Below are 16,473 nucleotides of genomic sequence, written 5' to 3'. Positions count from 1 at the left end.
TGGTTTTGTTTCCCCACTCCTACGCATGAAGGCTGCTGGGTGAACTTGGGCTAGGCACAGTTCTCTCAGAACTCTCAGCCCCACCGACCTCCCAAGGTTGTGGGAAGGGGCTTGTAAGCTGACTTGCCTCTCCTTACGGGACCCAAAGCTGCTCTTAACCAGTACACCAGGGGTCTGCAACCTGTGGCTCTCCAGATGTTCATGGACTACAATTCCCATCAGCCCCTGCCACCATGCTGCAATTCCCATCAGCCCCTCCCACAGGTTGCAGACCCCTGCACTACACCATGCTTGGTGGGTCAGCGTCTGCGTGGGGCCCTCATTGCTTTCTTGGGATCCATGACAGGATGGCGGCAGCAAGAGACCTACAGAAACAGCCTTTCAACTTGACCCCGATGTTGTATTCCTCCTTCCCCCACCAGGATTCGCTGGCTTTAGGGAAAGCAGATGAAGAAGCCAGGAAGCATTTCCACCTCAAGTTCAACGAGGCCCTACGGGAGAGCTGGAAGACCAAGGTCAACTGGCTGGCACACAACGTCGCCAAGGATAACAGGCAGTAGAGCCGCTGCAGTGTGAAAAACCGGCTCAACCGCTTCCTCACTGCTCGCCCGAGGCAACCCCAAGGAGAGAGGTTATGTGTTAGAGCTTGCTCTTCGGCTGGCAGCCAAGGTGGTCCTGCATCTTTTGACCCCAGGCAGGGGTCATCTTTTGACCCCAGGAAGGAAGTCATTTTGCAATTGATCATAGCCCCCCTCCCTCGAATGCTCAATGACTTCTTCAACTCCAAGGAAAAAGCTACCTGTGCCTCTGGTTATGACAGTTCTGCAGTAGCTTAGATCTAAAGGTGAGACTGCGTGTATGTGTGTAAATTGCATAGTTTAGAAAGATCACAGATGTGCTTTATTTTACCCTTTCGCTGGTCGAACAAAAACCTGAAACGTTAAGGACTGTGGCCTCAAAGAAGAGGAGCTGAGCTCTTCGGGAAAAGTTTGGAGGCTGTTCAGGTACTTCAGTCAGTTCTTAAAAATGCAATCTGGCTTTGCAAGCCAGTTCCAGTAAGGAAAACGCTGTTAAAGAAACAGAAGCCCTTCTGGTCAAAAGCAAACGTCATGCGGGTGACTTGTGTCACTGTAGAGCAAATCGTCTTTGTTAAACTGCAATGATTGGAGAGGTTCCAATCCGTGCATTCCGTAACTTGAGACCTTGAAAAAATGTCCTAATGAAGCCCAGGGTTTTCTGTTCTTCTGGACTTTACTGCTAGAAGGTGGTCTAGAAGGCCCATTAGCATCAAGCTACCAAGGATCTGTTTAACTGCCATGTGCTTCTTACACAAGATTGCTCTAGAGCAGGGGTCTGCAAACTACGGCCCTGCAGATGTACATGGACTACAATTCCCATCAGCACTGCCACCTGGCCATGGCAGGGGCTGATGGGAATATATGGTCCATGAAATATGGAAAACATTACGAACCACTAACTCTATCTAGAACAGTGGTTCTCAACCTGTGGGTCGCGACCCCTTTGGGGGTCCAACGACCCTTTCACAGGAGTCACCTAAGACTCTCTGCATCAGTGTTCTCCATCTGTAAAATGGATAAATGTTAGGGTTGGGGGTCACCACAACATGAGGAACTGTATTAAAGGGTTGTGGCATTAGGAAGGTTGAGAACCACTGGTAACTCAATCGGTGTTAGTCTCAGACAAGATAAACTGCAGGGCTTGAATTTTTCTAGGCCTGGATGGTACCCCAAGCCCTGCAAAAGAGAGGGTCTTGTTTTGACTTTTGAGATGCTGGGGAAAGCCTCCTTTTGATCCGTTCCTGAAAGCTGATAGCTCACTTGCCCTATGCTCCTTGGACAAGTGGCATTTTACCCTTCTTGTGGCTCTAAGCCACTGACCAGTTCAAGGCAGACCGAGCAGAGTCTTTTCTGTCATAGTCCCCCAGTACGAGCATGTTTTTCTCCCTGCGGTTAGACAGCCGTGGCTGTAGTTGTTGAGTCCAGCGACGGATGAAGACAGGGACTCAAACTCTGGTTGACGTTATAAAGGCCTTTTACTCGCAGCCCCATAAAGATCACTGTATAAAAGCCATTTAACACAGACAGAAGTGTCTGCTTCTCTGCACCAAGGATGCAGTACGTTCAAACTTCAGGCATCTCCTTTGGTCCCAAGTATTTGTAGTTTTGCCAAAGGGTAAAAAAACTGGGGGAGAGGCCTATCCCTGCGGTAGGCACTATTTCTTCTAGGGTGTAGATTTGGGAATCGCAGGAGGTGGATGGTTCACAAGCTGAATCTCTGATGAGACCTCGGAGATGTTCTCCAATATTCAGACTGGAGCTGTGCACAGTTTCTGCACACTTAATCCTCTCCGAGCCTACCCTGTAACTTGGCACCAAATCCCAGACAAAAGAAAGGGCACTCCCTAGATGGGGAGTCACTTCATAGTGAAGATCAAAACCACCACCTCCCCCCCCCCCCACACACACAAAGCAGTATTATAAGGTCATGATAAATATAATACTCGTATGCTCTTAATCAAGTAACTGTAAAAAGTAACACTTGTTGTACTTCCTGTGAGCCAGTTCTGCAGTTTTTTGTTTGTTTTGTTCCAAATGTTGGTTCAAGCCTCAGAAATTGCTTTTCTAAGGGAAAATGTTTACATGCCATTCTAGGTTCTTTTCAGAGTTAAAATATAAACAGTTTTTGTTAAATAGCGTTGCAGTCCTTTTCTGCCAGGTGGCACACGGCCAGGCGCGTTTTGCACAGAGGCCACGGGGGTGGGGGTGGGGTGGTGGTGGTGGTGGTGGCTGAATGAGGGAAGCAGCCCTCTCACCTGACCCTCAGCAATCTGGTTCTTTTGCCGGAGACAAAAAGCCACAGCAGACTTGTACTGAAGCTCAAAAGAGAGGCTTGTATTTCTTACACTCCATAATGAGGAAAATGCACATGAGCCTGCTACTTATTCTAAATAATGTCCTTTTAAAAAACATGTAAAGTTCTCATATAGCTGCTGGAAGGACAGGACAGGGCAGATTTGGGCTATTATTAGAGAACTGAGGTGGTTTATTTTTGGGAGTACAGATATACTCTATAATGCTTCATTCTGTCACTAGGTGCCGCTATTCCCAGTTTCTCACCTGCATTAGCCTTTATAAGCAATAGAGAAACTGCAACATAGCAGCACTCAACAATATCCGATTATACCAGGTAGTGACACACTTGGTTTCTTTAACCTGCGACCAGCAGAAAACACTTATTTAGTTTAGCTGAACGGAGTTCCTGGGTCATCACTTTACTTCCTTAGAAAGAGTATAGCACGACAGTCAAGGTTTAGAACCAGAAATTTATTGTAGCTCAGACTTTCCAAACTCAACCTATTTACCAATATACACATCTGAAATGTTAGACCCATGATGGCTACAAACGGCATCAGAAAAAAGTTTACATCCTTTCAGCATTAGCGTTTTAAGAGAGAGAGAGAGAGAGAGAGAGACTCATGATCAAGTTTACAGTCTAAAAATACAGCCGCTACAGTGATGGTATAATGGAAGGGGTTAAAAGTCTTCCACACAATGACATTTAAAACACAGGACAACTTGGACATAAGTTAAAAGTTTTCCCAGGTTTAAAACTAGCAGATTTGTTACTAGGTAAAAAGTTGCTGAACTGGCTTTACCCTGGCCATTAAAAAAAAAAATCTAACCATTTATCTCTTTTAAAAAAACATTTTAAAGAAAGGGTAAGCTGATTTGTGTGGGGTCAACCTTGCCTGCTTTCAAACCAACCCTCTATGGCATACGTGTCAAACTCGCAGCCCTCCAGATGTTATGGACTACAATTCCCATCATCCCCTGCCAGCATGACGCTGGCAGGGGATGATGGGAACTGTAGTCCAAAACATCTGGAGGGCTGCGAGTTTGACACCTATGCAAAAGGCACTCTAGAGACCAGCTGTTCTTCCACTGAAACCCCTAGAGTCAGGCTGCTTGCTAGAACGGGGAGGAAATGGGGAGAAATGGGGGAGAAGAAAGGAAATAGCTTTGTTTCCAAAAGGGTGAGCAGCATCTGTAATCCCTTCCAACTGCCTGACCCTGGGAATGGCAAGAGCCTAAGAGGCTTTGCCAGTACTCTCTGTGTGTGTTTCTGGAGCCCAGAATGCAAAAGCCGCTTTGGCAGACATCACCATTTAGGACGCCCGGCACTACACCAACCGGACAAAATTTGGCTTCCCCTAGTCTCCCTTGGCCGGAGGAGTGTCTAAGCTTGAGGGCTGTGCTTAGGTGAACTGTGGGACTGCAGGTTCTGGGATGGACTGGGCAGGCTTGGATGGGAGAGACCTACCAAGCAAGTCCGTGGTTGCTCTGCAGAGCCCAGCAATGACAAGCCGACTCTGAACATGTGACCTGCCCTGAATGTCAGGTGAGCCTCACCTCAGCAGAGCTCAGAAGCTGGTCAGCCCTGGCTAGTCCTTGGATGGGAGGCTGCCAAGAAGGTCCAGAGACAACACAGAGGCAGGCAACAGCGATCCAACTCTGTTCTGCTGTCACCTCGGAAACCCTGTGGGGTTGGCATAAACCAGCTGCAATGTGATGGCACATCCACCCCCTGCCCTGAACTGGGTGGACCAGGCTGGATGGATCTTGTCACATCTCAGAAGGTAGGCAAGGCCAGCCCCAGTTAGGACTTGGGTGGGGAGGCCACCACGGAAGTCCAAGGTTGCTACACAGAGCCAGGCAGGGCAAACCACCTTGAAAACCCTATCAGGTCATTGTAAGTTGGCCTGCCACTTGGTGGCATTTCCCACCACCACCAGTGTATAGCTCAGGGGTGGAGCTTCAGATGTTCATGGACTACAATTCCCATCAGCCCCTGCTGGCATGGCCATGCCAGCAGGGGCTGAATAAACCAGATCTGGCACTCAAGTTAGACACCTAGTATGGCCAGAAGGTCACCCCCTCCTTCCCTCAAATAATCATAACCAAACAGAAAACAACAAAATCTGAGGCAGTCTCCCAGAAGAGCTGGCACAGAGGAAACTGCAATTCACCTGAAAAGCCTAGCACCCACCCTCCCCCCCCCCCCCCGCCCCGCCCACAGGGCCATAACTTGCTTTTCACATCCTTTAGGCTTTCTGGTCTTTCCAAACCCAGGTGAGGTTACGGCTGAGGCTGCCTCGATGCCCACCCAAACCTCATGGAACCTTGGTGAGCCAGTTTGCAAGATGGAGTCTTGGATAAACATGCTGGTTCAGAGGAGGACCTGTGCCCATTGTGTAAACAGTGCAGAACAGAAACAACAACAAAAATACGGCTCGGGACGCCCATGTCCCAAGCCACTGTACAAGGTGCTACGGGGAATGACGCGGAGTGTTTCAAGTGGGAATGACGCCAGTAACTTGGCCCAAGCCTGCTGGGCTTTCTACCCAATCTGTGTATTCAGGTTCACCTGTCTCGATCAGTAGCCAAAGCAAAACACAGGGCCTTCCAGGTCCTGCATCGCCACCAATGGGAGCCAACCCCGTGGCAGCTGCTATTGTGAAATCGGGAAGCCCCAGTCTGCCACCAGGCTTCCTCACTTGTGCAAAAAAGAACTGACTCGCCGTCGTCACAGGGTGTGCGCTGGCCACTTCGCTTCCGCTCCCTACCAGCCAAATGCACCAAGAACCCCACGGCTGGAATGGCAACAGTTGGTCCCCCCCCCCTCCGTTCCCCGAGAGGCTCGTGGGAAGCAAAATATCTGCAGCTTAACAGACCCTTTTTTACCTCTGAAATAAAAATCAAGAAAGGGGAGAGCCGAACGACAGAGCTGGACCAGAGTGAAGATGGTAGCGGAGTTTGACACCCACCACGTCATCCATTAATTCTTCTACACTAAATTAACCTTGTCCCATGGAGAAAAAAAAAACTTATTTCTATATCATGCTGTATGATTTTTTTTAAAAAAAAATGTCTTTCCTTTTTTTTAAACCTTAGCATGGTTTTATTCCCTCCCTCCCTTCCCATTTTCACTACCACGAAGGACATAATTACATAATTCCAATATATTTACAAAATATTAAAAAGTCTTGTTAATCTTCTACATATTAACCTCATTCTGCCGCTTTACACATGCACTAGACCGTGGGAGGGTGGAAACAAGGTTTTCAGATTCACAGGGATGGAGTGAGCTGCAGAAAAAAAAGGGGGGAGAGAACGAAAAGGGAAAAAAAATAACTCCCCCCCCCCAATTAATTTTCATCCATGAACAGTCTTGAAATCCCCCACAAGGAAAGCGTGAAAAGAGGAACTAAGCTGGGAGGTATAACATTGTCTCCCCGACATCCTTCCCCTCAAACCAAAAGTTAAAAATCCAGACAGTTTCACCCCTGTGTTTGTTACAGAGCTGTCAAGTCCCTTAGAATGAACCGAGGTGAGGAGGGAGTACGCGCACAAGGCAATTCCTTGCAAAATAAAAAAAAAGACCCAAAAAATATCCAGTCACTGTGGGGCAAAGAAGAGGGAGGAGCAGCGAGCTAGGTTTCCAGAGACAGGCCCGAGGGCGGGGGGGGGGGGCTAGGCAGGAAAGAGAGAGACACACACACATGGCAGGGAGATCGGGGCACATCGTTTGGCTCTATGGCCCAGGTGACTTGCTCACGTCATGGATCCTCGGGAGCGATGGAGCAGGTTGCCATGGAGTCTTCTGGAGGAGAACGGGAGAGACAGAGGGAGGCCGGGAAGGGGCAGGGATCAATAGGTGGCTGATGGTCATCCCACTCAAGCTGCTGCTGCCGGCTGACATTCCGCTGGTCTTCTTCTTGCTCCCCTTCCTCCTCCTCACTGCTCTCGGACTCCGCGCTGGTGATGTCGTCCTCTTCCTCGCCCTCTTCGCTCTCCTCCTCTTCCTCTTCCTCCTCCTCTTCACTGCTGTGCTGGTCCTCGTAGGTCTGGTACATCAGAGGGACGAAAGAGGACACCCCTTTTAAAACTCCGCTTGACCACCCAGCCGCACCCTGGCTATCCCCCTTGTTGCGAGGGGGACAGTGGCAGCCCCAGCTTTTGGGGGGTGGGAGCTCCTGGGTACAGGGCCAGAAAGGCTTGCTTCCTTATGGGTGAAGTTTCACGTGGCTGCCCAGAGGACCGTTTCAGCGGCAGCCCCACAATCATGTAACAACCTCCCCCATGGGGGTGCATTTGGACCCCTTGCTTGCAGTCTTTAAGAAGCAGCTGAAGACAGTTTTATTTAGGACTGTATTTGATTAGGTTACTTGAAATCCTAAACTGTGATTATTAAAAAAAAATTATGGATTAAAAAAATCTACATGGTAATCCTCTTTGAGCTCTGCACAAAAGAACGGTAGCTGATCAATGTCTTAAATAAATGAACAAAATAAATATTTTTTCCCACAGGGAGTGGCTACTGGGGGTAGGGCAGGATGTTTGTGTAATTAGTATTACTAAGCTTACCCGAGGGCGGAGAGATCTACAGTCAATCTAGCTAGGGGAGGCGATGGCACGAAATAGGGATGCCCATGGCTTGCACAAGCATCCGAGAAACCTGGATTCCTTTCTGATTCACGCTTTCAGCCTGGAGAGCATGCACAGAAGGAGACCAGGGCATGCAAGAACCATGAATTGATCATAAAGTAAAGTTTCCCCTTCAGTCGTGTTCCACCCTGGGGTACCACTGCAAGCAGTGATTTCATAGGCAAGCTGTTTTTGTGGGGTAGTTTGCCATGGCACCACAACTGAAATTCTTTATCCCTAGTTATGGGCTGGTGCTCATTTTACCGACCAAGGATTGAATGGATGGCTGAGTTGACCATGAGCCAACCAGCTGCCGGATATCCTGACCACAGGGGGGCTTGAACTCCTGACCCGTGTGAGTGGCGGTGCAAGCTTATGGCACCACTTTCATGCCGCGGCTCCTAGAATTGATCATAGCGGAAGGTTAAAAGAGAACCAGAAGCCCCTGTGAGCAGCTGCAGACAGACTGAGGACTGTACCCCGCCCCAGATGTTCTGCAGGTAGGATGTCGTCTACAGCTTTACCTGTTCAGGACCTTTTAACCGCCAAACTTCTTGAAGGAGAACATCGCATGCCTCTCACACTCCATCCCGAGGTTAACGGTGATGGTCAAGGCAGAGTGAAGTGATACATACCGTTCTCCTTCCCGAATCCTGGTCCCGCATGTCGTTAAGCTGGTGGGGCTCTGATCGCGAATTTCATGGATGATCATGAACACCAGGAAGCTGACACAGACCACGATGACCACGGTGGCCGTACTCGGAACCACTGGGAGAGGAAGAGAAAGAGAGCAACATGGACCGCACGGCCAGCCAAATGGGACCTGTAGCGGATGGAATCCCCAGTGGCAGGTTCCAGGCAACTCCCGGACCAAACAGTTCAGAAGTTCAGGGTGGTTTTTCCAGGATCAGCCGGGTCCCTATGAAGAAGCAAGCCCTGGAGTTTCTTTGCTACAAATATTGAGGCTGAATAGCATTACACTGGAATGCAGCAATAAGACTTCCTAATCAACGTTTTCATTGCTGCTTTGTGTGTATTTTAATCATGCATGTTTGGTTTTCATGGTTAACGTGTGATTTTATCACGCACGTTTGAAACTCTTAACTGTGTTAGTGGCCCTTGTGGGAACAGAAACATGGGACAATTTGTTGCAATACATCAGCCACTTCCGAGAAGGGCGCCCTTCCCGCACCCGTTCAGCCTCTCGATCTGAATGAAGGAACTACATGGAGATCAAGTCCTTACCTGAAAACCCAGGGTGCGGGTTAGCCAGGTTGTGACCAGAGAGGTCGACAAAGGAGTGGTGGACGGGCTGGACAAACTGTGGCTGAGCTGCTATGTGACTGGCGTGGTCCACAGGGTTGGCTGTATGGATGACATTCACCTGGCAGACAGAGGCAGCAGGAGGGGAGAGACGGGAGAAACAGGCAGCAAATTAAAAAATCTTGCACGCTGTTGGAAGTGAAGGACTTTGTTACGCTGTTTCCTGCCTCAACCTACAGAGGGGGTTTTTACTAGAGGGAAACTGAAGTGGCTAGATAGGGACCTAGGGATTTGACACCTTTACTCTATCATGCTGGTTCTATCCCTTTGATGTTAGACTGATACTCTCAGGGACTTCCTTCCTTCCGGCTTCTTCCTCGACCCCTTCCTCACCACTTCTTCCTGCCATGCCTAGAGAGGATGGATGCTCTAGCATCCATCTCCATCCAACTAGATTAAGATAGCATAGTGACTCTATCTACCTTTCTATCAGGGCCAGGTTCATAATAAATACTCTTTATTAGATAGAAACTATAATCCGACTTTCTTTTGTGTAAACATGGCACATTGGTTCATCCGCGCTGCATACGCTGCGAGGTAAGGGCTTCTGCTGTGTTCTAGCCACCCGTGCCGCTCTGCTAACTACGATAAAGAGATAATCTCCAACTACCAGGAGCACTTATCCCAACACACGCAAGCTGTGCAACTTGGCAACAAACCACCACATTTCTCTGTAGAGCCTTTGACTGCAAGCTGGTTCTCATTTTTGCGCTGTCTAGGGCATCTCTTATTCATCCTACGTCGGGTAGGTTGAAGAGGGAGAGGTTGCAGAAATGACTAAATGCAGCTACCTCACTTTGGCAAGCTGTGTGACATCATTCATAAGTTAGAAACCAATAAAAATCAGCTAATATATATAAAAGATATTTGACTCCGCACCAGAACAATATCAAACCAGCCCACGACATCTGGTTAACCTCCAAAGGCCAACCTGGACAATTCAGCCTGGCACACCCTGTAAAAACGAAGCAAGTCCCACAGGACATGGGTGTTATCAGAGTGTGCGCTCCACAAGGAAGCCTTCCCTCTGGTAACAGCTAAGAAGATCATCTTGGAGCCAGGCACTTGCAAGAAGTATTGAGATGGTGACCAAAGCAGGCAGGGGGGTTATAATCTTCAAGAGAAAGCCCCAACGGAATGCCGCTGGTTAAAATTTTGGTCAAGATCTACCGGGGACTCTGCCATCGATTGACTTTGCTACCAGGGAGACCGTTAACCCAGGGGCCTCAGATCAGCAATGGAAACTCTCCTCTGCAAGTAGTAGACCCCACAATTCAATACCAGACTCCCTCTCTGCAAGCCCAGCCATCAGTTCCTCAAGATCTACTTGCGTACCTCCACTTTGAACTCATTGCTGACGTAACGGCCGTTGAGTTCCGAACAGACCAATTTAAACTTCCGGTCAAACAGAGTGGCGGCGTGCCAGTTGCGGTAGCGGATCAGATGTAAAACCTCTTCGTAGCTGGCCATAGTGTCAACACCTACAGGGAATGCAGCACAGCAGCTATCAGGGACTTGGCTCAGGCAGCAGGGATATAAACTGCCCCCACCCCCGGTGCATAGAAATGCTAGCCTGAAAGTTCTCACAGCTGTCCTGTGTGGCTCGCTTTAGAGGAGGGATGTCCAGCTCTGGCGTTTCAGATGTTCATGGACTACAATTCCCATCAGTCCGTGCTGCAGGGGCTGATGGGAATTGTAGTCCATGAACATCTGAAGTGCCAGAGTTGGACACCCCTGCTTTAGAGGGTCCAAATGGAAGAAAGCGGCTGATGAGGTTAGACATGCGATTCATTTTTGCTCAGTTGTTACTTTCTCTGAAGGAGCTCTAAAGGGATGCTAAAGAAAGTGCCAACATTTGCTGGGGTACCTCTCCAGCACAGCCTTGAAGAAAATACTCCTTGCTGGCAATAAAACTCTTGACAGCAATCAAGAAAGAGACTCCTTGATGCTCTCCTATGTAGCCTGGCAAGCAAGACATATTCTGGCTCAGACCTTCTTTGGGAATTAACTGCCCAGAGCAGGAAGAGGCACCAGGGGTTTCTGGGAGCAACCTCCTGCTTCCTCATGGGAGAACACGAACCAAGCATCTTTGGTTGACAGTGGGCGCCCCTGCTGAACGGGCTCTTCAAAGTGAGCTAAATTCAGCACCCCTGCGTATAGATCCGTGGTGGCGAACCTTTGGCACTCCAGATGTTGTGGACTACAATTCCCATCAGCCCCTGCCAGTCTGGCCAATTGTCCATGCTGGCAGGGGCTGATGGGAGTTGTAGTCCATAACATCTGGAGTGCCAAAGGTTCGCCACCACTGATATAGATCAACACGTGAGTGCTGGAGGGTCACAGAAAAACACCTGTACCTGCTCCCTGCCCCCCACTCCTCAGTTGGCCTCTGGCACAGAAACCTTTTAAATGGCAAGGTAGTATTTATTCTCCAGATTCAGAAAGGATCTGCCCAACTCAAAATGTCAACCTGTTGGTCCCCATTTAAAATCCTGGATTAAATCAAGCAGTCGGTTATCCCAAGGGTTACCACCTTGATCCTAAATGAAGTTCCTTTGTATGCAAGTGCTAAGGAAAATACGTCTGGGACCTCTCTTGTTATCCCTCGGCTCTTTGCTGGGGTCTTGACCACACTGAAGGCTGGTTGGCAAATATTCACCTGTAATGATCACGCCCAGGTTAGAGTTGCTCATCTCCATCCCCTTCTGCTGCAACCGGACCAGATCCACTTCCAGGCTCTCTTGCTCCTGGTTGAGTTCCTCCCCTGCCACAGTCACCTCGCAGGTGTCCAGGTTATGCATGATCTCTTCTGACACCAACGATTCTTGGACTGCAAACACACACGCATACACTCAAAGACCAGGGAGGTTGTGGAGGACAGGCAGTGACAGAAATAGGTCCAGTCTCAGCACACCCTGAGGTGGGGCACCTGCCAAGCCCTGAATCTTCTGGTGGGGCCCACGCCTGCCACCCCCCATCCCCCCCTGCTATCTATCTGATTGCTGTGAGCCCTCCCTACCAACACTCCCTCTAAGCCGCACCGCCATGCAGTCACCGTATTGGTGCCATGTAAATTGGCCTCCCGCCCAGAAGAGGGAGCTCTCTCAGGCGACACAGTTCTGCTCAGAGGTAGGGAAGTTCCACAGTGGTGGGAAATGGTTAGCGGGGAATTTGCTCCCCACCACCCACACTTTCAGTATAGTGAGGGACGACTGGAAAATGAGCAAGCGAGAGGGGGAAGTACAGACAGTGAGGGAATGGGGGAGGAGAACACAGGCAGGTGTGAACTGAGGGACACAACAGCACACAGAGGAAAGGAAGGAGCACCTGGAACCTGCTCTGGACAGAAATAAGAAATCCTGAAAACCGCAGCTCAACCAGTCCCACACTGTCTTTCACAGCACTAGAAACTTAGCTTGACCAACAGACCTCCCAAGTTAAACACAGGGCATCTCCTACCCTCCCTCCACTCCTCAGTGTTTACACCCTCTCCCCTGCCCCTAAGAGACTGTGTCACTTCTGGGTTCTGCAGCGCACCTGACAATATAATACTTAGCCATCAAGCACAGAGGCTGCACCTGTGGGATCTTCGTCCCCGTCTCCCTCCGGCTCCACCTCCCGAGTGATGGTGCTGATGATGCGAAGCTCGGGAAAGAGAGAGACCCCTTCGGGGCTCTCGAACTCTGATGCGGAACGGGCAAAGTGATTGATGCCGCTCAAGCTGATCTTCGGCTCCTCGGGCTGCAAGACCATGACGTAGCCGTCGACGAAGGGGACAGCCATGCAGGCCTCTTCAGTTGAGCACCTGCGGAGAGTGATCGAGACCGGCTGGCACTGAAGCCCAAAACCCGGCTACTATTGTGTCCCTCAATCTAGACACTGTACTCCTATTGATGCAGCCCAGAATTGCATTGGCCTTCTTGGCTGCCGCAAGAATCCCCACCAGAGAGGGAAGAACTTTTGACCATGCATCCTGGCCTTACGAATGCAGAACAGATGCTGTGGCGGTCCCCTAAAAATCTTCATATCTGAATATACCTGAGCAGCGGTGGCACAGTGGTTAAGAACATAAGAACATAAGAACTAGCCTGCTGGATCAGACCAGAGTCCATCTAGTCCAGCATTCTGCTACTCACAGTGGCTCACCAGGTGCCTTTGGGAGCTCACATGCAGGATGTGAAAGCAATGGCCTTCTGCTGCTGCTGCTGCTCCTGAGCACCTGGTCTTCTAAGGCATTTGCAATCTGAGATCAAGGAGGATCATGATTGGTAGCCATAGATTGACTTCTCCTCCATAAATCTGTCCAAGCCCCTTTTAAAGCTATCCAGGTTAGTGGCCATCACCACCTCCTGTGGCAGAATATTCCAAACACCAATCACACGTTGCGTGAAGAAGTGTTTCCTTTTATTAGTCCTAATTCTTCCCCCCAGAATTTTCAATGGATGCCCCCTGGTTCTAGTATTGTGAGAAAGAGAGAAAAATTTCTCTCTGTCTACATTTTCTACCCCATGCATAATTTTATAGACTTCAATCATATCCCCCCTCAGGTTAAGAGCAGGTGCACTCTAATCTGGAGGAACCGGGTTTGATTCCCAGCTCTGCCACTTGAGCTGTGGAGGCTTATCTGGGGAATTCAGATTAGCCTAGGCACTCCCACACACGCCAGCTGGGTGACCTTGGGCTAGTCACAGCTTCTGGGAGCTCTCTCAGCCCCACCTACCTCACAGGGTGTTTGTTGTGAGGGGGGAAGGGCAAGGAGATTGTCAGCCCCTTGAGTCTCCTGCAGGAGAGAAAGGGGGGAATATAAATCCAAACTCTTCTTCTTCTTCTCTTCTTCACAGTCCTGGTGGGACTTGCCCAGTGACATCTGCTCCGTTCAGCGGTGGCACCCAGAGGCCTCTCCCCACTATTCTACCTGTGATATTTTCACTAGGAATGCTGGGGGATTGAGCTGTAGACCTGCTGCTTGCAGAATATCAGCTCTGCTTCTGAGCGACGAGTGTCACTCATTGCCCATGCCCACCCAGCCTGCCTTCAAGGAATCGGCAGCCACAAAAGAGGACTTCTAGTTCTCCGCGAAAAGGTGTTCCAGAACCGATTCACGGCTTATGCGGTGAAGTATTGGACATGGTAAGAGACTCCACTTGGACTGTGTGCCTGGTAGATGCTTGATCCTTCGGATCCCCGGTGTCGGGAACTGGCGGGAGTTCAAGTAGGAAATGTGCTGCATGGCTCTGTCAAACTGGTCGATGTCGTCTCCCTCCAAGGTCAAGACCGACTGGCTGGGGTTCATCTGGATCTGAAAGGCCGAGCAGAAGTTCGGTAGCAGCAGTGAAAGAGATTGTTTTGCAGCGGGTGTGGAGAAGAAAACTCAGGCCAAGCTGAATTCATTAGCAATGTCCTTTTCACAGCTGACGTATGGTGAGCCCTGTTTTCTGAAGCAAGTGATGTTTGGAGTTGGCTCGCCATTGCCTGCCTCTGCATCAGGTGTAGTGGTTGAGACTGCAATCTGGAGAACAGAGTTTGATTCCGCACTCTTCCACAAGAGGCCGGCTAGGTGACCTTGGGCCAGTCACAGTTCTCTCAGAACTCTCTCGGCCCTCCCTACCTCACAAGGGGTCTGCTGTGGGGAGAGGAAGGAAAGGAGTTTGGAAGCCGCTTTGAGAATCCTTATGGTTGAGAAAAGTGGGAATAAATCCAAACCCCTTCTCTCTCTCCAGAACTCAGGACTATGGTACTACTTGGGAGTTCTCCCAGCCAGGTACTACCGTGTTTCCCCGAATATAAGACAGTGTTTTATATTAATTTTTGCTCCCAAAGATGCGCTATGTCTTATTTTCAGGGGATGTCTTATTTTTCTGTGTTCTGTTCATTGGGCATGCTTCCAAACAAAAACTTTGCTACCTCTTACTTTCGGGGGATGCCTTATATTTCGCACTTCAGCAAAACCTCTACTACGTCTTATTTTCAGGGGATGTCTTATATTCGGGGAAACAGGGTACTATGTCTCAGACAAAAATGTTAGTACAGTCAATTGCGGTGCAGCAGTTGAGACAATTGTAGGCTTCTGCATTAGAATACAGTCCCAAACGAAAATGAGAATTATAATTCATTTTTACACGCCTCCTTTGTCAAAAGCAATATTTTGTGCATTACTGAACAAGGTACTTTGATACAAGAACATTTATAGTTCATTGAAGGACTAGCATCAAACTTTAAAACAGATTTTTTTGGGGGGAGCAGGGCTAGGTAGGCAATAGGACCCAGGTGGAGCATTCTACAACAAAGAAGGTTCAGCATGTTGAGTTCTGTAGTGGAGGAATAGACAATCCACTAACATCTTTTTCTGAGACAGAGTATAACGAGGGGCAATCCTGCTTAGCTTCTGAGATCTGAGGAGATCAGGCTAGCCTGGGCTATCCGGGTCAGGGCAGTGGCCTTCTAGGCTCATCAACGTGAGATCAGGAGCACAGTTCTCTGCAGTGAATGGCAGAAGGGTCTTGTATCAAACAGGGCTTACAGCTAATGAACCAACTGACCCTCTTTCCTTCCGAATGCTGAAGCATACACCTTTTACAAGTTTCGCCGTGCAGGAAACGCTGTGCGAACCTGGCAGCATTTGCTTAATGCTATAATAGCTGAGCTGAGTGATCGGGATATCCTTCACTGCAACCTCCAGGTTTGCGGCTCAAGGTAGCCCCCCCACCCCCACCAGCTTTTCTGCAGGCTCCTAAATAAATGGAATATATTTGTGCAGAGAGAAGTGATTCATGCTTCCTGCTGCAACAGGCGAGGGAGGAAAGAGGAAAGAAACGTAATTAACTTTTTTATGTTGGAGGATTTCAAGGAGCTGTTCGACAGGCACTGAACTGCTGATTGATAAAATACAGGAAAACAAAGTGCTGAAAGGCAATTACTTACAGCACAATTTCTGAGATTCCTGGGGAAAAGTACCAGTTTATTAAATACTTGTTGCCTGTAAATACCGGCATGCTGAGGCAGTTGTGCTAGTTTCCTGGATAAGCACTGTGATTTTCTTCTTACGCACTTTAAAATATTGCCCAAAATTGTCTTTAAAGTATTGTCCAAAATTGCCAAACAAATAAAATCTAACCAAGATTCGCATTAACCTCCAGGAAATCGTGTAATATTTCACCGTGCTGCTCATGTATATTTTCAAAATACATTTTGAGCAGCTTAAAACTCTTGAGTAGCTAAGAAATCCTGGATCCTCCAGCGTTTTTAAAACAACATTTCAGGTATCCAAGTGGCCCACTTTAGATTGGGGCCAACAGCAAGGGGTTTTGCCCTCAAAATTGCCCCCCACGCTCACATTAACATTGAAAAGAGGGGGAAAAATGCAGGGTGCCTATCTCTTGTCCTAGATAACAAGAACAGGGAAGGGGAAAGGTGGCAGTTTTCATAGGTGAGACCATGCAGAGGTTACCTTTCTCCGCAGGATCCAAACTGTGATCCCACCTGCCTGAAGTTCATCTTCAAGAGAAGTTGGGAACTCTAGGATAGCCCACCTTGTTTTGCTTGGATCTTTAAGTTCCAGGTCTACCTCCTTCAGTGATTGCTGAGCCTTATGTCTCCCCAGGTTTAAGTAACTGTACTTCAAAGGGATGCTCATCCCTCATTTAAC

The 16,473-nt window shown here is 48.9% G+C and overlaps 2 protein-coding genes across 5 annotated transcripts in view; one reads left to right on the top strand and one right to left on the bottom strand.

Annotated features, from left to right (window-relative positions):
• Positions 1 to 1,413, top strand: part of PIK3CD (phosphatidylinositol-4,5-bisphosphate 3-kinase catalytic subunit delta) — a 36,941-nt gene extending 35,528 nt beyond the window's left edge. Inside the window, 1 exon segment of the mRNA XM_048519362.1 lies at positions 423 to 1,413. Within this exon segment, the coding sequence (XP_048375319.1) occupies positions 423 to 560 (138 nt within the window). The 3' untranslated portion in view covers positions 561 to 1,413.
• A 4,542-nt stretch (positions 1,414 to 5,955) lies between these two features.
• Positions 5,956 to 16,473, bottom strand: part of CLSTN1 (calsyntenin 1) — a 49,883-nt gene continuing 39,365 nt past the window's right edge. For all 4 annotated transcript variants that reach the window (XM_048519364.1, XM_048519366.1, XM_048519365.1 and 1 more), the window contains 7 exons: positions 13,973 to 14,127; positions 12,407 to 12,633; positions 11,488 to 11,658; positions 10,164 to 10,309; positions 8,751 to 8,889; positions 8,091 to 8,273; positions 5,956 to 6,927 (listed from right to left, as the gene is read on the bottom strand). In XM_048519364.1, coding sequence (XP_048375321.1) covers positions 6,638 to 6,927; positions 8,091 to 8,273; positions 8,751 to 8,889; positions 10,164 to 10,309; positions 11,488 to 11,658; positions 12,407 to 12,633; positions 13,973 to 14,127 — 1,311 coding nt within the window. In that variant the 3' untranslated portion in view covers positions 5,956 to 6,637. The remainder of the gene's footprint in view (positions 6,928 to 8,090; positions 8,274 to 8,750; positions 8,890 to 10,163; positions 10,310 to 11,487; positions 11,659 to 12,406; positions 12,634 to 13,972; positions 14,128 to 16,473) is intronic.

Source organism: Sphaerodactylus townsendi, linkage group LG16, assembly GCF_021028975.2.
Source record: "Sphaerodactylus townsendi isolate TG3544 linkage group LG16, MPM_Stown_v2.3, whole genome shotgun sequence".
NCBI classification, from domain to species: Eukaryota; Metazoa; Chordata; class Lepidosauria; order Squamata; family Sphaerodactylidae; genus Sphaerodactylus; species Sphaerodactylus townsendi.
The sequence above is the reverse complement of the archived record's forward strand: the minus strand, read 5'-3'. Positions and strand labels throughout refer to the sequence as shown.